Source organism: Daphnia pulex, chromosome 8 (assembly GCF_021134715.1).
Source record: "Daphnia pulex isolate KAP4 chromosome 8, ASM2113471v1".
NCBI classification, from domain to species: domain Eukaryota; kingdom Metazoa; phylum Arthropoda; class Branchiopoda; order Diplostraca; family Daphniidae; genus Daphnia; species Daphnia pulex.
In genome coordinates, this window is record NC_060024.1 from 7,288,158 (window position 1) to 7,305,923 (window position 17,766).

The 17,766-nt window shown below is 39.0% G+C and overlaps 4 protein-coding genes and 1 long non-coding RNA gene across 7 annotated transcripts; 2 read left to right on the forward strand and 3 right to left on the reverse strand.

Annotated features, from left to right (window-relative positions):
- The first annotated feature begins 3,296 nt into the window (after nt 1-3,296).
- On the forward strand, nt 3,297-5,065 carry LOC124199492 (troponin C-like). Its single transcript, XM_046595317.1, has 6 exons — nt 3,297-3,491; nt 3,963-3,987; nt 4,103-4,246; nt 4,322-4,441; nt 4,515-4,646; nt 4,716-5,065. The coding sequence occupies exons 1-6, from the start codon at nt 3,342-3,344 to the stop codon at nt 4,739-4,741; spliced, it is 597 nt and encodes a 198-aa protein (XP_046451273.1). The 5' UTR covers nt 3,297-3,341; the 3' UTR covers nt 4,742-5,065.
- Nucleotides 5,030-6,822, reverse strand: LOC124199491 (ceramide synthase 6-like). 2 transcript variants are annotated; one of them, XM_046595316.1, is made up of 6 exons: nt 6,563-6,822; nt 6,118-6,466; nt 5,776-6,005; nt 5,594-5,704; nt 5,383-5,510; nt 5,030-5,310 (listed from the first exon to the last, which is right to left on the reverse strand). In XM_046595316.1, exons 1-6 carry the CDS (start codon nt 6,676-6,678, stop codon nt 5,300-5,302), a joined length of 945 nt encoding a protein of 314 aa, XP_046451272.1. In that variant the 5' UTR covers nt 6,679-6,822; the 3' UTR covers nt 5,030-5,299. The 2 variants fall into 2 exon arrangements, with proteins under 2 accessions (XP_046451272.1, XP_046451271.1); XM_046595315.1 differs by having other exon boundaries at nt 5,383-5,527; nt 6,563-6,821.
- Nucleotides 6,823-8,209: 1,387 nt separating this feature from the next.
- Nucleotides 8,210-10,272, reverse strand: LOC124200902 (ceramide synthase 6-like). Of its 2 annotated transcripts, XM_046597265.1 has the most exons (6): nt 9,990-10,265; nt 9,664-9,837; nt 9,423-9,591; nt 9,020-9,360; nt 8,771-8,915; nt 8,210-8,696 (listed from the first exon to the last, which is right to left on the reverse strand). In XM_046597265.1, exons 1-6 carry the CDS (start codon nt 10,178-10,180, stop codon nt 8,604-8,606), a joined length of 1,113 nt encoding a protein of 370 aa, XP_046453221.1. In that variant the 5' UTR covers nt 10,181-10,265; the 3' UTR covers nt 8,210-8,603. The 2 variants fall into 2 exon arrangements, with proteins under 2 accessions (XP_046453221.1, XP_046453219.1); XM_046597263.1 differs by having other exon boundaries at nt 9,423-9,837; nt 9,990-10,272.
- Nucleotides 10,273-10,576: 304 nt separating this feature from the next.
- Nucleotides 10,577-12,036, forward strand: LOC124200904. Its single transcript, XR_006877416.1, has 2 exons — nt 10,577-11,014; nt 11,330-12,036. It is a non-coding gene; the product is annotated as an uncharacterized LOC124200904 (long non-coding RNA).
- Nucleotides 11,592-16,060, reverse strand: LOC124200903 (trypsin-7-like). The gene is made up of 6 exons (XM_046597266.1): nt 15,703-16,060; nt 13,667-13,712; nt 13,401-13,566; nt 13,116-13,324; nt 12,748-13,008; nt 11,592-12,615 (listed from the first exon to the last, which is right to left on the reverse strand). Exons 1-6 carry the CDS (start codon nt 15,778-15,780, stop codon nt 12,473-12,475), a joined length of 903 nt encoding a protein of 300 aa, XP_046453222.1. The 5' UTR covers nt 15,781-16,060; the 3' UTR covers nt 11,592-12,472.
- Nucleotides 16,061-17,766: the final 1,706 nt, after the last annotated feature.

Here is a 17,766-nt window from a genome sequence, read left to right on the forward strand (position 1 = left end):
GTTTCATCAATGCAGTGACCAAGCTGGCTCCGTTGAAGACAGTGTCCGTCTGCAAATTGGAGCTGAATGCTGGTCTTCTCGAGGCGCGCTTGGCTCGATTCGTGGAATCCTCATATTGAACCGGAAGATAGCAGCACGTCGTTTTTTTTTTATCGATAGCAGCACGGTGCGCAATTTGGGTTCGGGCGTTATCCGGTGACTACCAGATTTATGTGAGTAACCCAATCGGCGAAATTAAGTCTTTAACGGGGTGGAGGTTTGTCCCGGTAGTATTAAACCCAGCAGATGCTGCGACACGCTCTCATCTGAATGACCGGGCGATCTCAGCTTGGTGGCTGGAAGGACCACCCTTCTTATATCAAGAGGATTCGGCCTGGTCACAAAATCTCCCCTGGACCTTGGAAAGGGCAGATATGCGTGGGGCCCGCACCCATTTGAGTGATGTTGTTGCAGAGACAACAGTGTCATTTGACTGGAAGACGGTGCAAATAGCTCCTGGCAAAGTGCCCACTCTCATAAGGTTAGGGGATAAATACCTCAACCTTGTCCGTCGATGCCAGAGGGAAACCTATCTGGACAAGATTAACAGATTGGAACGTGGAAAGGCGATCCGCCCTACATCAACTATGCAGCCCTTGAAACCCTTTTTGGGGCGAGCGCTCTATCCCGTGCTGGACAAGGAGTCGGAAGGGCAGCGCAATCCAAGTGAGGAGATTCTTCGGACGCTTCTGTTCGAGGTGTCGGGACTTTCCTACTGCCTACGGCTACCTACAACCCTCTTTTGCCCTCAGTGCCTAAAAGCGAAACACGAAAAGGGTGATTTTGGTGAGCGTCGTCTGCAAATTCATCAAAAATAGGCACCGCCCATCAAAAATGGTTGAGGGCATGTTTTAAAATGGGAGGAGCTTATTCAAACTTTGCATTAAAAATACACATACTTTGGTTAATTTTAAAAATATTAAAAAAATACCGTGAGAATCAGCGTAAAAACTGATTCTAACTAGTTATGTTTAAAACAAATTTAAATTTCATGCTACGACCCTTTTCGAAATTCATTATATTAAAATATTTAAAAAAAAATGTGAAAATGACCATGTTGTAGAGCTAACGAAGCTCTTTATTCAACTTTTTGCGTCTTTGTAAGTTTCTTTGTTCCCTATTTACAGACCGGCAAAGTAGCTCATTTTTAATAAGCTTCGGCAGCGTGTTCCCATACATTAGGGCTACGCATTTGTTTGTAGCTCACCTCCCCTTAATTTAAAAAATCTGAAAAAATATTTAGGAAGTAGCCATCCTGTATGGCTATACTTCTTTAAAAAAATCGTAACCTTCTCACTAAGAAATACGTCGGTAATTCGACCGAGTAAAATCTCTTTAATCAACGTCCAGACTATATTGCCGTGATTTTTTTACCGAGATTAAAATCGGTACCATTATCGATTAGCACCTTTCCGTTTCTGCCTTGCCCGTCTTCAGACCGGATATACTCGCCCCTCTTATTTTTTTTTTTGTCCCAAGGTCTGTCAGGGTTTCAATCCCTACTCAGGGTCAGAGAGGTAGAGACCGAAAACTAAATTTCCACCCACCCCGATCCTGAATTATTAAAATTATATTTTCTTTACTGTTCTTCTCCGTTTCTCTCTTACCTTACACATCCAAGTCCTTTAATAGCCATTTTCTAGGGATCAAACCCAAGAATGAATTTTCACTTAGCAATTCACAGCCCACAGTACTACTCTTGTGCTATTCGTTATTAATATTTGGTATTGAATCCTGTAAGAAATTAACTCATAGTCAGTTGGGACTTAGTATTTTAATGTTCAACATTCGTTTCTTACATCGATATAGGCGCTATTTTCCTTCACATCTTTATAGTTTTGGGGAGTATTTCGGTATAACTAGTATAATAATGCGTAGACCTATGCTGAATTGTTTTTCTTGCGTTATAAAATATTAAGGGAATTTTCACCCTGTGTTGTATACGTAATCTATGTCTAGTTGTCAACCTCCATTTCGTGTTGTCAATTTCTTTGATCACCCGACAGCCAAAAGAGGAGAGGCGAAAATTTTACGCCTCTTTTTTTTGTTTCTTCATCAATACCGAAATTGACTATCGGTATTTTGAAAGTATGTTTTTTGGGCGAAAAAAAAAATTATAAATAACGACATCTATCTTGGTAAAACAGTACCTACCTAAAGTTTGGAACGCGTGAGAGAACAATATGGAGAAAGGCGTTTTTTCGGCGTCCCCAAAAATCCAATTTTCGTCGGAACGCGACGAATTTTTTTGGCCGCAGCCATTATGGGTAGCATTAAGCTATTTTTTTTAGAATTTTCCGATCAAGGGAAGGGTAGGTTTTTAATGGATCTCTAAGTTTGGGAATGCTCCGTAGAGCTCCCGAAAAATCTGAAAATGAAGACTGTTGTTGAGCTTGTGAATTTCAGAGTTTTTCAGATTTTTAGTTTAACACGTCTTCCTAGCTTAACCCGTTCTATAGTTATCACCCTTTCAAGTACCCTAATTTGCATGGAGCTCTACGGAGCGATTTTTTTTTAGATTTTTTACCGACAAATTTTTAAGAGGGTTCCGTCAAAAAATTTATTTTTGAGAACAATGCGAAAATAGGCCTTTTACACAAGCTTCTCTTTCGTGTTCCCAAACATTGGGTAGTTACTGTATACTATAATAGCCCATTTATCTACGTATGTATAATTGTATAATAGCAATTAGATCAAACAGATAGGCCTAATAAGGATATGGTGATCTAGAAATTCAAGGTCTCGCTCATCTAATAATATTACGATGTTTATTCATTAAATAGAATTTATAAAGTGCCTTGGCGTTGCGCCTACAAATAAAAAAATGTTCCCTTAGCTTGTCTCATTTCCGGTAACTTAGAGATGTTTTAAAAAACCGTAAACTTCTTTATATAGTGGATTTCAGGAGCCCACAAGATGTATACCGGCGCACTTGTGTGCGCCGCTTTTAGTGTATGTATAGTATAGTATAGCTACTCCGTTGTAAAATAGAACCCAACACCCCACTTCAGCTTTGTAGCCTTATGTCTAGTCGTTACACCATCTATATTACAGCAGTGTGCACGTTGAGTTTCAGACAACACTGTCGCACTGGAAACAACTACATGGACCAGTCCTTCCTTCTTTTTTGAAACATTCGTAATACCATGATCTTTTGACGCGCGCTGGAACGAAGTCGGATGAGGGTTGCGGGAGGGAGGAGGAGAAGTAAAAGGACGTCTCATAATACATAAATAGATGGTAGATAAATCTCCTGGCGACCTGCCAAAAACACCAGCAAACAGCAGGAAAACCACATTCGTATGAAGGCTGCTCCTTGCAAGTTGCAACAACTGAACTCGAGGCACCTTGCTCATCGGCATACACCTTCTTGCCGGTTCAGTCTTCTAGACGAAGTCGACCAACTTCCATCTCGTTTTACTAGTTCTCGTTCATTGCTAAGCTTCACAATGGTAAACTATAGTACCGTTTTCCTTTCATTGAATTATTTTTCGAAATTTATAAAGTAGTCTAAGAAAATTTTTGTTCTGGGAACGTTTTAAAAATGTTAAAGTGAAAAGAATAGGTTTTAAATATGCTCTAAAAATTTAATATAGTGCAGCAAACAACTAAAGATAAATGATAACGCCCTAAAAAATCCGTCGTTGTTTGGCACCTTGAAATTTGTGAATTCTTTCGCTTTTTTTCCATTTGTTGTATCCGATGAGAGGGCAACGCTTGGTTAAAAAAAAAAGGGAAATATTAAGGGTAACACAAACCTTTAAAAAATGTTCGACTCAATGCAAAAAAAAAAAAAAAACAATAATAACGTTAAGTTCAAGTTTAGCGAAAAGTAGTAGCTTCTATAGCCAAACATTTGTAATAAAAGTCAAACATTGTCATTTTTCTATTATGTCTCATACAACATGGACTTGGAATCGTAGGACGGTGATGATGAAAAGACTCAAAGTAAGTTAATTTTATTTACTTTATTTTTCGGTTTTCTGAAACAAAGTTTAAGTTGGCGATTATTTTCGTGCTCTGAAATTAAAATCAAATTGTATAAATCTTTTCCTCTTATTAGTGCTCAAGAAGGCCTTCGCCATGTTCGATCAGGGCAAAACTGGGTTTATTGAAACAAATCGAGTAGCAGCTATCTTGAACACCATGGGGCAGCAATTCGACGCCAACGAGTTGGCAGTTACCATTGAAGAAACCGACAAAGACAGTAAGACTAAACTGTTGACAAACGTGTGGAACATTTGACTAATTATTGTGTTTGTAACAATTCGAAATAATTAAGAGACTGGAAAACTGACGTTTGAAGCTTTTTATTCTATCGCTGCCAACTTCTTGGAAGATGAAGACGATGAAGCCATGCAGAATGAGCTGAAAGAAGCTTTCCGTCTTTACGACAAAGAAGGTGCGTTATCCAACTAGGTTAACATTCCTCTTATTATTCTTTTAACGTCAATATTTTGTAATCGTTTTCGTAGGTAACGGTTACATTACGACAGCTGTTTTGCGAGAAATTTTGGGCGCCTTAGACGATAAGTTAACCTCAGACGATTTAGATGGCATCATTGAGGAGATCGATGAGGATGGTTCCGGAACTATTGATTTTGATGGTGAGATATTTATTAAAATACAGTGTCATCTCTAATTATCATGTTCATAATTATCAATCCCAATTGCAGAATTCATGGAGATGATGACTGGATAAATTTTGAACATCCTACTTTAAAACTCTTTCACCCCTAGATATAGAGCTTTGTATCTTTATTACCATTTCATTTCAAATTGACCTTTTGCCTTATACTGAACTGATGATTCCCAGTAAATAGAGCTGTTCTTTTAATCTTGAAGAAAATTACTCAGTGGTCATAATTTATTGGTAAATTAGATAAGGTTTCCTAAAGTTTGTAATGGATGGTTATGGAGTACGGTAAACGGATCCTTTTGCGATACTGTTTTTATGGAGGGAAAACGCATTCTCGTGGTACACTTTCAGTCATTTCAAAATACACTCACTATGTATTTTTTTGTATCTGTTCCTGTTACAACGGAGGCTTTCATTTATTTCAACGTTGCAAATATTTCTGCGCACTTAGTTGCATGCACCTGCTACTCTATAGGCAATTGAATACTTTGAATTTTAAAGTATTCCGTACAAACCTACATTACTAGAATCCGCTGTAAAACTTGTAATTAGCTGAGTCAGTTTGTCTTTTTCTTGGATTCCCCGTCATCACTCGGTAAATCAGCTGAAAAACTGCGAGAATCATCGGCTATCTATTTCAAAAACGTAAATATTTATGGATGAGATAGATGAATCATATCAGTATTAAACGGATTATTAAGTACCTTTCCCGAAATTATGAATTGATAGAGTATTTTTAAAATTAAAAATGTCCAAAAAAGGTGAAGTCCAAGCAAGACATACAGTAATAAAATTAGAAGAGCAATGACAGGAGAACCTAAGACATCGATAGCTGCATCAAACCAAATACTGATTGTAAAATATAAAGTCGGTCAACAGTTGTAATATATAAATCTAGGAAATTTTGTTTGTTACTTTTTTAGGATGTAAAACGGGAAAATCCCTAGTCGAGAAATGATCCAAATAATGAAAAATAATCCAAAACCTAAATTGCAAATCCGTGGATATTTAAGAAATTTTGCTATACTGCACGAAAAAAAAAATGTTTAAAGCATATTAATTTCTTTTCCAATCAGATTTATCAACTTATTACTTACCGTGCCGCTTCCATGAAAATGTCGGCGCTATCATGAACAACTAGAACTAAGGTTCCGATTCTGACTGTATTGCTCACCCAGGATAATGTCATTAGGAGTATTGTAACGACGTGATGAATAAACATTTCAACAAAATCACTGCGCTTTCGGCTCAAAAGCTGGCTACAAGTGTGTGACATGTAGACGCTCAAGTGAATAATGTAGTACCACCAAACATCCGCCGAGATCCTCTATCGGTATGCAGGGAGAAAATTCGCAGAGATCAGTAATGCTAAGTTAAATTTTCTGATTCCGTACTTGAGGAAATTATTTAGAATGTCGGAAAAGGCTATCCTTGCCTACCTGGTTGGGAAAATCCGTCCAGCATTCATCTATATTCCACAGCCAAGATTTATCCGAAAGCACCAGCACACCGATAATGAATAAAGTAGTGTGATAAGTAAAGCGCCAACCGCATTCTTTAAAATACATCAGCTCCGTCGGCTGATTTTCATAATAGCGACACCACATCCATCTTTCTACTTGATCGTCCGACCAGTTCACTTGTTTAGCCAGGTTATGAATCCAATAACGATTTTTATGTTCATTCCGTCCGCTATTCAGGAATGCTACTTCTAACGCATCGTTCTTTGTTATGGGAGATTTGGAAGATTTCAGGCCGTTGCTTATCCCCAGCGGTTCAAAGAAGCATCTTTATGTATTATTTTTTTTCAAAATTAAGTTGTTAAAATTCAAAGAAAATCTGTTAGTTTTGAACAAATCCATATAACAGCTTTTTTTAACTAACCTTTCAATTAACGACCTTATGGCAGTGACGAAAACTGAGACAAACACTGGGTAAATAAGGTGAGATACATGTGGGTAAACTTCACTGTTGTCAAGAACATTCTGCATCCAGATCATTTCAAGACAAGGATGAGACTTGCTCAAAAATTCTATAAAAAAAAACTACTCCAAAAAAGAAAAATACTGTGTTGCAGCCTAGGACTACACTGTATAATTTGTGTAGTATGAAACATGCATTACTTATCATTTGTTAGTAGCCTACTAAGCAAGTCTACACCAAACGTTTGCTTAAAGCGATAAGGATATTGCTCGTCATTGCTCGTCATTGCTCGACGAGACCAGAGTGGCGAGACTTACAAGAGGCGAGTGATAAACATATTTATGTCTGTTAAGGAAAAATAGGTGTGCTGGCAACATTGACAAATAACAATGCTAGGGCTGAGCTTTGCTATAAGCTTTTAATAGGCTTACTAAAATTTACGTACCCAATTTTTTTAATCGATGTAAAGCATACCTTCAATTCTGAAATGTACTTGTATATTCCATAAAAGCTAGGTGCTATAGACGCTACGTGGCTATCAATCAATGAAATCAATAATAAAAGAATCGCGATGTTTCCCTCAAATATGTCAAGATAAATGGTGCATGTGAAACTGCACACAAAAGAATATTTGATTATTGTTTAATAATTGAGAATTCAAGCGAAGTTATAGAAAATATGTAATTGCCCTTCTGTTTGAATGCTACTTTATTTTCTATCCAGCCGGCAGCTGCTGGCAACCAGCGAAAAGCGGTACGCTGATAAAGCCCATTTTTAAAAAGTGGCATAAAACAAGGAGGTTTTCTTTGGACATGTGACGCACGAAATGCGCTCATTTTCCGCCCGTACGGCAAATGAGCGCGAGTATGGGTCTCCTATATAAGAATCATACGTATGAGGACGAAAAAGTCACTGATTTCTCATATGAGATGAGTCGTTGTCCTCGGCGCGCCGATAAGTTTACAATTAAGATACGGCTTCCAGATCCAGAAGCAACCAGAAGCCGTTCTGTTTAATATAAAATTATTCGGGGTACTCACTATTCATTTATTTAGTTTTAAAAATATGCATGATAATGAAGCACAAAGGGTCCACGTCAGTTGACGTCTACCGCCGTGAAATGTTTGGTCATGTTAATGGGGGATTGTTTAAAATGTCAACACGTTCTTATATGTATTTTCCTAAAATGTTAACGATCATAACTAAAATTTCAGGAAAAATATTAATCTCTAAATGGCTCTGATGTTTCTTTTGTGGTCTTCAAGTTAGAAAAATTAATTTGAATAAACAATTTTTAAAAAATAACTCCTTTCTCAACGGAAAGGCACTTAAAACAAGTACTACGAAAATTTTTATTTAAAAAAATACAATTCTTTTTAAATCATTTTTTGGCAAGAATAAAAGAACTGTGCAGCCCAAAATTTTAGTGTTAGGCAGATATTATTTATCAAGGAACATAAACATGATATTGAATAACATTTGACGAGTTGCCCTACCTAATACCACTTTCTGACTTCTTTTTTCTATAATTGTAGGTATATTTAATGATAAGAGCTTATCAAATTGCAATTATCCTTATACTGGCACATTGTCTGCGTGAAAGACAACTTTTGAGCTGAAGTTTATTAAATACAATGATTTTCCGTTTCCAATGCGTCCAAAACAAAATGAACGCACATAACAATCAAATCTAAATCCCTCGTCAAATCATCTTGCAAATGCCAGAATGCTTGTAAAATTTTACTAAGGGATCGAAAAGAGAACGGTTAAACATATTTCAATAACTATAACAGTAACACATTCGCGCGAGCAGTGATTAACACGTTAACCATGAAACGTCTTCCAATAATACAGTAATAAGAAGTAAGGCATACTGATACTGAGCGAAATTCCACAATTTGAAAGAAAATAGGAATGCTTATTTGGTTCTATGATAATACTTAAAACACACTATGTAAGAATTCCTTTATAAAATCCTTGTTCAGCTTATTTCCTGAGTTCACTATTTACGAAGTCTAACGGAAGAGGCAGGATTATCTGAATTCTCTTCAGTGGCTGAAGCTTCACTAGACGAACTTCGGGAATCTTTCTCCGTCTATGAAAAATTTGAAATGGTTCGTCAATGATCATTTTTAGCTGAAAACAATACGAGATTGAATAAACACTGACCTTTCCCGACAATACTGCACGTTGCAATATTTTAAGGATGAAATAGGTCCACATGATGTGAAGTAAAAACAGAACTACAACCAAATATTTCAATCCATTGTAGGCAGGAAACATGGGCATGAAATTTGGAGCCGTCAGCCAAAAACTAGAAAAAAAAATTAAAATCAATAATGAATACGAAAGTAACAGAATACGTATACGTATCTATAATTATGAATTTGTGATAAAAAAATATTTAGTGTCGCTTACTTTTTTATGAGATATCCAGGGAAAATGATTAGGCGAGTGACAGTCCATACAATGAAGAATAGTCCGAAACAAACATCACAGCCACGCTGCCACTTAATATACTTAAACATTTTTGCGGCTTCCATAAATACGTCGGAGAAGTCATGGATAATGAGCACCAAACTGCCTCCACGTATTAAATTGCACGTGTATGAGAAAATTATTAGAAGGATAGTAGTCAAATGGTGAATGAACATTTCTAAAAAGTCCTTCCGCTTGACATCGACAAACTGGGAGAAAAGCATAGACCAGTAGCAGCTGAGTTGGAATACGTAATAGAGCCGGATGTCCCAAGAGACCGTCTGCATTTTTTAATAAATTTTTATTATAAATGTACAGTGTTTTTTTTATTTTGCTACATTACTTGGTGAGGATAATCGGTCCAACATTCATCAATGTTCCAAAACCAGGGTTTATCCCAAAGAGCCCATATTCCGTAACAAACAGCAAATGAATAATATGTAAATCTCCAACCACTTTCTGTGAGTTTCACTAGTGCAGATGGTTTGTTTTGTTGCTTTCTGTAACGAATCCTGGTTAAATGTAAAATTTTATCATTTAAAACATGAAAACAAATCCTGTAAATTTGTAAAGTAAAATCAGACCATCGTTGAACTTGTTTTATATTCCAGTCCAGTTGTTTAGCTAAACCAATAACTTGGTGATGACTTAGACTTCCTGCATTTTTCAAATAAGTTTCTTCTAATAAAACATTTTGTATTATCTTCTTCTTAGTTGGTTTTAATCCTTTGCTGACACCCCATGGCAAAAAAATATACCTTTATATTAAAGCAGAAATGCATGATTACTATAAATACATTTGTACTAAAGATTTGTTGGACAAGAATTGCCAATAATTGTCTTTTTTTTAGTTAATTTTGTTTTTGAGGCCCCTAGTAACGTGAAACTAGAATATATTACTTATTTATACCTTTCAATGATGAGCCTGATGAAAACAACTAAAATGGAATATGCAACAGGGTAACAAATTTCTTGGAATTTTGGATACACAACAGTTTCCGTGTCTTTGAAATCACTCCACGTGATATTTGGTGGTAGCCAAAAGGACGGTGCCCAAAATTTTGTCCATACATTAGAAGCATATTGAACTATAATCGACATGTCTTTACCAGGAAAAACTTTGATAAACTTTGGCGTGGCTATGTTGTCATGACAGGTGTTGTTTACAAGCAAAAATGAAAATCGCTAGCGAGGTAGTACGCAACCCAACCCACTGCCCACTTGTTTCATGCTTGTTTGCACAGCAGACGAAAATAGCCGCAGCGATCTTGGCTCAGGTAAACGCCTTGTATACATTTAGATTTACGTAACTTTCGTTACTTCTCAAGTCTCAACAGCCGGAACTGCTGGGGTTCATTCTGATAGATTAGATACAACTCTTGATTGCATCGTCACGTTCTTACACGTATATGCATTTACATAATCATATGCTAAGATACTGCTGGGTACTGGATTCATAATGTGTAGTATTTGATATGTTTTTAGTGCAATAAATAACGTTCCTTAGTAACAATATAAATTAATTTTCACAAGTAATATAACTATAAACGAATTATGCCAAAGAACAGGTACCCAAGGATAGGAAAAAAATTGCTTCCAAACAATATATAGTTCTCTCGTGTGACAGGTTGGTAAGATATGGCGCAATGAATATTATCTACTTGGACACTTTTTGACAGTTTACCAAGCAGTTTACAACGAGAAACGAAGATAAGAGAATATTGCTGTACCGTCTACCGTGCCACTCTCGTTTGACGTAGGCTTTGATTTTGTTGCTAAGCTAGTAGAAGCAGATCGCGACTAACTGTTTTCCATGCACTAGTACAAGACTAGCTAAAAATTCTAGCATATCATGTCCTCAAGTGGCCGAGTAACAAAATTGTTGACGGACTTATTAGACCTACGTGCATCGTGCATCCATTATTTTAAGTTTAGGTTGGATTTTTATTTTCAAACACCGTTTTTTTTTTTTAAATAATATCTGCAAATCTCACAAACACACCTGTTTCTTTTTTCGCACGATTTACCTCGATTGGTCAATTACAACTATACAACCTTCAAGCGAGATTTTTGTTTTTACCGCCATTAACAGTGGTGCCAGATAACAGAAATTCGTAACTTTCTGCAATCCTGCAACTCTGTCTGGTTCATTAAAAATAATAAACTATTGACTTAATGACTTGTCTGTCTATAGATAATTAAATTATCCGTGTTTTCAGCATTTAATGGTTAAAAACAATTACTTTTCAGGTTTGGGGCGAGGTTTGGGGTTTTTGCCATGCCATGCCAAAGCCAAAGCCCTCTTACAGCGACTTTGGGAGTGCAGCGGGCGTGAAAGCGACTTGTCTAACTCGGCATAGACACGTTTCTTTACAATCCCATCCCTTGCCTGATTTTCCTCCCCATAAAATAGTGATGTGGGTTATGTTCTCTTAAAATTTTTGTGAACATCATTTGTCACAAGGGCTAGCTGACTGACATAAAAAAAATGCGAAAAATGTAATTATCTTAACACATTTGAATCAACTAAATGTTCGTGTATTGTGCATTTTCCCTTTGAGCTACATCCTTTTTAGAAAACTACAGTTAGTTACATACGATACAACAAGAGCAAAAAAAAACAGCAAACAAAACATAACGTTGGTTAAAGCGAGGCGACGTGCGTAACGTGTCGTAATTCAGAGATGAAAAGGAAAATAACGGATTTGCTAATCATCAATTTCCCCGGGCGCCGTCGTGAAACGTAATGGTTTGTGATGTATTTACAGAAGAGCCTCACACGTACAGAAAATACGTGTTCTTCAAATGAAAAAAGACGCCACAGGGAAAGTTCTTTGTAACAAAACTTTTCAGCATGCTGGAGATCAGAGGCCTTAGTTGGACTAGAACGAACCATGGAATTCTTAGAATTCAAAAAACGTCGCCGCTGTCGGGATGGGGGGGAATGTTAGTCGACATTCCGTTCAAAAAATGATAAGCAACAATTAAAAAAAGGGGAAGCTATTTAGTGTCATCCAACAAATGTAGAAAAAATTAAAAAAAAGGGCCTCGCCGTCTTAAAATCGAATGAACCGGTTGTACAAAAAACCAAAAATTAAAATTAGGAAGATGGGGCGGGGCAGACATGTGGAAAAGTCTGCTGAAGCCGCCACCCTTCTCCACCCAGAATGTCGGCTGCTACACACATAGGGAGAAAGCGTCTGCAATTATTTGCCGCTTTGGACCGACGCGTGAAAATGTCAGCTGCTGCTGGCCGCGGCTGAATATCGTGTCATTGACGGCCGGCGCATTATACTGTTTGGTTGGTTGTGCAGACTGGTATCTGGTTTTGGTAACTCGGCCGGATGAAACTTGGTCTACTGCAGTTCCGCTTGTCTTCTCTTTTGCGTGCTGCTAATCGCCCGTCCGCCCTTGACGACGACCACAATAACATGCGTCGGGCGTATTTTCGGCAATCCATTTCAAGTAGCGCCCCATACGCGTGTAGACACCGGGGTATCCTTCTCTTCCGCATCCTTGGCCCCAGGACACCACGCCTGCATTACATATGACACGGGTTAAGTAATAGATATAGAAGCGCAGTTGTTACGACATCGCTGCGGCGCACATCACAGAGGAGGTCGCATTAACATTTAGCGATAAGAAAATGGCGAGTCCGTATAATTTACCGATTAAATCAATCTTGCGGTCTTTGCCTTCCAGATGCAAAGGTCCGCCACTGTCTCCCTGACAGGCGTCGAGTTCGCCGTGGTCGTATCCGGCGCACATCATGTTCTCGGTGATGGCCTGCTTTCCATATTTGGTCTTTTGGCAGGCTTCGTTCGTGTAGATGGGCACTTCCACTTGGGCCAGGATCGGCGAAATGTTGCCCGTCTCGTTGACTCGTCCCCACCCGGTCACGACGGCCACTTTGCCCGCATAGTCAATATCTGGCAAAATCAGACGCCGACAAATCAATGGTGAACCCATGTCGTTGAATAAAACAAAACAAAAAGTCGGCCCGTTCCAGTTGCGGTGACTTGTTAAGTTGTTATACCTGATTGGGGGAGACAGACGGGTCCAATTAGCCGAGAGAACGGGATCGGTTCGTCGAATTGCAAAATGGCAATGTCGTTGTTGAAGGTTTTAGGTTCGAATTTCGGATGTTTCACCATTCGCACGACGGCTCGCAATTCCAGCTCTTCTTCCTTGACGTTCTCCAGATCGTGTCCCCCGAGCAACACGTGAATCGATTCCATGTCCAACCTTATTGGGTTATGAAAGAGATCGCCGTTCCATTTGATTCATATTATCCTTGATCGATTGAACATTTTTGATTTACCCGTCGACACAGTGGGCAGCCGTGACGACATATCTGTCGTTGATGAGAGTGGCACCGCAATAGAGAGCGCCTTTGTAGAGAAGGCCGGCCATCCATGGGTAGTCGTAGGCTTCGGTTGGACGTCCGCCGACGATCCGGTGCTCGTCTTTTCTCGAGATGCCACAAGCTGGCGTGGCGCAAACAGCGAAAGGAATGCAAGAAAGGGAACAATAAATGTACTGACGAATTGTTTGATTTTTAAGAAAGATTATTCAGTCTAAACTTACAACATTTGCACGTTTTCTTGCCGTAACGCCAGCGATCGGGATCAAACTGTAAAACGGGAGAAAGAAAATGAAACGTCAGTTCTAAATTATTTGTTACAACTTGATCCATATTTTGGGGTGTCTCGTGAGACAACCGAATTGCGGTCATACAAGAACTATTAAGCTTCTTTCGGAGACGCGCAAATCAAAATGCTTAAAAGTATCTTTTAAAAGTCTGTTGGCACTAAATTTACTATCGTGCAAATTGTGAAAAAAATGAAATTTTCAAAGTTTGATGTTAATTGCTGCAGTAAAAATGATGGAAACAATTCTTCGGTCCAACTCCGGACAGACAGCGTTATGAATTCGCTAGACTTTCGAGCCAAAGCTGAGAGCTTAAAGAAACGCCTCGACCATTACAAGAAGGCAGACGAATAACCATTGAAAAAACGTTTATTCCACAAGAGGAAGCCGTCAATGTCAATCATTACGAGGCACTAGGCAACATCCAGCTGCTGTCACCCATCACGAAACCCATAAAATCTTTGTTTTTTCGTAGGCTAACCTTTTTTTTTGTATTGTAACATATGCTTGTTTTTCGCAGTCGACATGTTCTTATTGCGTTTATCTCGCCCGTCGTTTCGTAAAATCCTTGATATTAAATCTCCCCCAATCTTAATAGCTAACGCGTGCAGAAACTATGACTGAGCATTATGATAGTTTACGTGTTTATTCAAACGGCCGCTTCCACCGAAAGAATTCTAACTGTAATCACCCCCCCCCCCTAAAAAGCTAAAAAGCACTCAGTGCTCTAAGGCGACAGATGACTCGCGTATGTACCCAGCAGAGAGAAGACCAGAGAAGTAAACAGACGAACATTTTTCTTTTGGTGTTGTGTTTGTTAGACCAGCTGTCGACTCGGTATATAGTACTCTCCTTGTTGTTGGTTATCTTATTTAAGACGACAACAAGAATCCGTAGAGTTCCAAGAAAAATGACGATCTCCTTATTAAAGAAACCTATAGCATATATAGCTAGGCCCGCCTAACAGTAATAATCGCTGTCGTTGTATATGGAAGATTAAGTCAGAGGAAATGAGTTTTCCACGACGGCCTATAGCTTCTTCCTCATATTGTAGTGCTGTGGCAGCCCTGGCGCGTTTTGTGATGGGCCAGCAACAGCAGCAGCCGTCACGGTCATAACTTATGCATTGCTTGGTGGAGACTGGAGAGTCTATAGACACAGTGGAAATCCATCGGTTAGTCATCGTCTATTACCGCAAACCCCTGAGAGATGGCTCCCTTCACAACGCACAATGTTTGGCTGTAGGAGGAGAATTTCTAGTTAGAACATGTGTGAATTGTTGGCTATAGAATTATTAACTTGTTAACGAGGATGACGCAGAGGCGTTCATCTTCCATCCCAAATTTACTTTAATCAAATTACTAGCCCTTGCGAAAACGGTTTGAATCAGAGTTTGTCTTTGAGTTTATTCGCCCTGTATACACTTTGATGGATTCGTATATGATTCACCAGCCCCATCCAAATGGACAATGATGTATAGTATACGGTATTATAACTTTAAAAAAAAAAAGAGAAACTTGATGTTTTCATTTCCTTATGGGCGACCTTAATCCGTTTGAGGTTTTGTACTCTTTCTGTATTATTTTTTTCTAGGTTTTGTCACTGAATGCTTATCGCTGTGTATTGCTGTACACAGCAGCAACGATGATGGAGTAGATGAGGGCTAATAGAAACTAAAACACCTGTTGCGATTGTGGGAGATTCGATGGCGATTATTGTGCAGTTTTCGCTCTGGTGGACTAAATTCGACCCATTTTTCATCTCAACGGGGTGTGCTTTTGTGAAAAATGGAAAACAAGGAAAACATTTTCCTTTCTATTCCGCACTTTTCTATAAAAAAACAACACTTGCGATCCACAATGTGATATCTGACGCAATCCTTTCCGTGTGTGTCGCAATAAACCCCGCTACTACCAAGTCAGCAGCCTGCGATCAAATAAAAAGGACATGCGCAGAAATTGTCTTCGACTTACCCAAGATGCTGAAGTGACTGTCCTCAAGATGACAAAAACGACGAGCAGCTGAATGTGAAGGAAGTGACTGGTCTTCATGGTGCGACAATACGATGATGCTGGACGCAGCTGAAGATTGCGACCCTTTCTCCTCAACAACTTGTCGACGAGTCCAAAGCGGCGGTGATTTGGCGAAGGAGTTGTAGACTTTTGATGGGTGACGCAATAACGAGTGAGCGAATATTACGGGGAAAAAAATGTTTGATCAATGTGTCTGTTTGAATGTGTAAAGTATGAGAAAACGAAACGTGAAGAGATATAGCGCTGTTGGTCAGAACACTCCAAGGCGACCGAGATAGTGGCTCGACTGGGAATGAGCGGCAGCGGCAGCCATGGCTGGTTTTTATATTGGCCTGCTTCGGTGATTCGGCCGGGCCGTACATTCAAACACGGTTGACGGTTGGTGGAGGAGAAACCGAAACGGAACGACTCGAGGGAAACAAGTCCGAAAGAAAGAAGGAGAAAATAAGGGACGAGAAAGAGAGAATAGCCCCGGCCGCCCATTACACTAATTTTCGCCTATTCTATTTTCATCTGCCAATGAATGCCGTGCCGCCGTAGGTGTGAAAACCACCTGCCTTCCTCGCTTAATCAAATGCCGAGTTTCATTTCATTAATATCAGAGTACGTTAAAAATTTACTTAAGTTAAAAATTAAATACTACCATATGCCATCCACTGAACGTCTATAAAAATATCACCGTAATATTCGTATGACGTAATTGCATCATGTTTTTTTTAATGCATAAGTAGCCTACCCTTCTTTTTTTAAGGAAGCGTGGCAGTTAAGTGTCATTGACGGATTAGCCGGATACTGGTACGGTACCATCGTTTAGCTTTTGCGGTGTTGTGAAAGAGTTGAGCTTGAGTTATGAAAGCAGTTCCACTCTCATAAAACACAAATACTCGAGATACCGTCGCCACTGTCTAATAATTTGCATAATTGCATACCTTTTCTTTTTTTGCAGGGAGTCTTTGAGGTATGCGAGTTGGTAAAGTCTCGTGCTTTTTACAAAACATTCGACCTTTATTATTTGGATCAACTGTTTCTGTGTTATTCTTTTTCACATTTTTATTGTTCATATTCAATCAGAGTTAGATTAGGCCGTAGGTACAGCGAGTAGCCGTCCAGTCATCAATTGAAACTTGGAAATGAGCAGGTGCCCGTTTGATGTGGTCAGTCGTTTGTTCAAGACAGAACGACCTCATTCCTATCATTCTGTGGGCAAGAAACCGACAGACTATACACTCTGAAAGCCTCTTTTCTTCCAAATATTGTGTCGTTTGAAGAATACCTCTAGAACGTGCCGCATTCTATAGATATTCAAAAGCTCCTGAAATTCTGTTCTATCTAAAGGATACAATGCAAAAACTTATGGATGACGTAATTCAGTCATCGCAAATAAAGAAAGCAAATTTTTGTGAGTTGGCTATTTACGCTGAATTTTCATGTCTTGTATGATTTTTTTTTATCTTGCCCTGATATGCGATATTTCCAATCCATTCTATCGTCAAAACTACAAGGAACACACCTGAAATTTTTTCAAAATAAAGTTTAAAAAATGCGAAGGTAAAAAGCAAAGAACGACATGTGTGAAAAGGCTGCTATCCTGTGGCCTATGTCACGTGTGGTGCACCTGACAGGACCAAAAAAAAAATGAAGAATAAACGACGAGAGATAACAGGTGTTGGCGCATGCCGTCAGAAGATGCGACATAGATTCAATGGAGCTCGAAGACTTTCGCTGGATGAATGACGACAGCAACCGACAAACACTCTACAAAGAACAGATCAACAGGATAACTCATGTTGGACTCGCGGCTCTCGACTGCCCTTCGTTCCGCTCAGCTCCACTCGGTTTCACTCGACCTCCCACCGTAGCAAGAAATGACATTTCCCGCTAGTTGCCATTACACCGAACCGAATGTTTCCTCAACATTTGGCACAAAAGAACTTGCAACTTGCGCATGCATCGCCAACATTTTGTATGCAATTAAGTTTTACCCGAGTTCAGTTCGACGATAAC

Excerpts from the sequence above, each read along its gene's own strand:
- LOC124199491 (XM_046595315.1), bottom strand. The coding sequence starts at position 6,678 with ATGATCTGGATGCAGAATGTTCTTGACAACAGTGAAGTTTACCCACAT. Across the intron at positions 6,006-6,117 it reads GGACGGATTTTCCCAACCAG|AGGATCTCGGCGGATGTTTG; the intron begins GTAGGCAAGGAT and ends GCATACCGATAG. Across the intron at positions 5,705-5,775 it reads ATTTTCATGGAAGCGGCACG|TATAGCAAAATTTCTTAAAT; the intron begins GTAAGTAATAAG and ends TTTTTCGTGCAG.
- LOC124199492 (XM_046595317.1), top strand. The coding sequence starts at position 3,342 with ATGAAGGCTGCTCCTTGCAAGTTGCAACAACTGAACTCGAGGCACCTT. Across the intron at positions 3,988-4,102 it reads TGATGATGAAAAGACTCAAA|TGCTCAAGAAGGCCTTCGCC; the intron begins GTAAGTTAATTT and ends TCCTCTTATTAG. Across the intron at positions 4,647-4,715 it reads CGGAACTATTGATTTTGATG|AATTCATGGAGATGATGACT; the intron begins GTGAGATATTTA and ends TCCCAATTGCAG.
- LOC124200902 (XM_046597263.1), bottom strand. The coding sequence starts at position 10,180 with ATGTCGATTATAGTTCAATATGCTTCTAATGTATGGACAAAATTTTGG. Across the intron at positions 9,361-9,422 it reads GGACCGATTATCCTCACCAA|ACGGTCTCTTGGGACATCCG; the intron begins GTAATGTAGCAA and ends TAAAAAATGCAG. Across the intron at positions 8,697-8,770 it reads GTGCAGTATTGTCGGGAAAG|ACGGAGAAAGATTCCCGAAG; the intron begins GTCAGTGTTTAT and ends AATTTTTCATAG.
- LOC124200903 (XM_046597266.1), bottom strand. The coding sequence starts at position 15,780 with ATGAAGACCAGTCACTTCCTTCACATTCAGCTGCTCGTCGTTTTTGTC. Across the intron at positions 13,567-13,666 it reads CAAGAAAACGTGCAAATGTT|CTTGTGGCATCTCGAGAAAA; the intron begins GTAAGTTTAGAC and ends GCGCCACGCCAG. Across the intron at positions 13,009-13,115 it reads CGTCTGTCTCCCCCAATCAG|ATATTGACTATGCGGGCAAA; the intron begins GTATAACAACTT and ends TGATTTTGCCAG.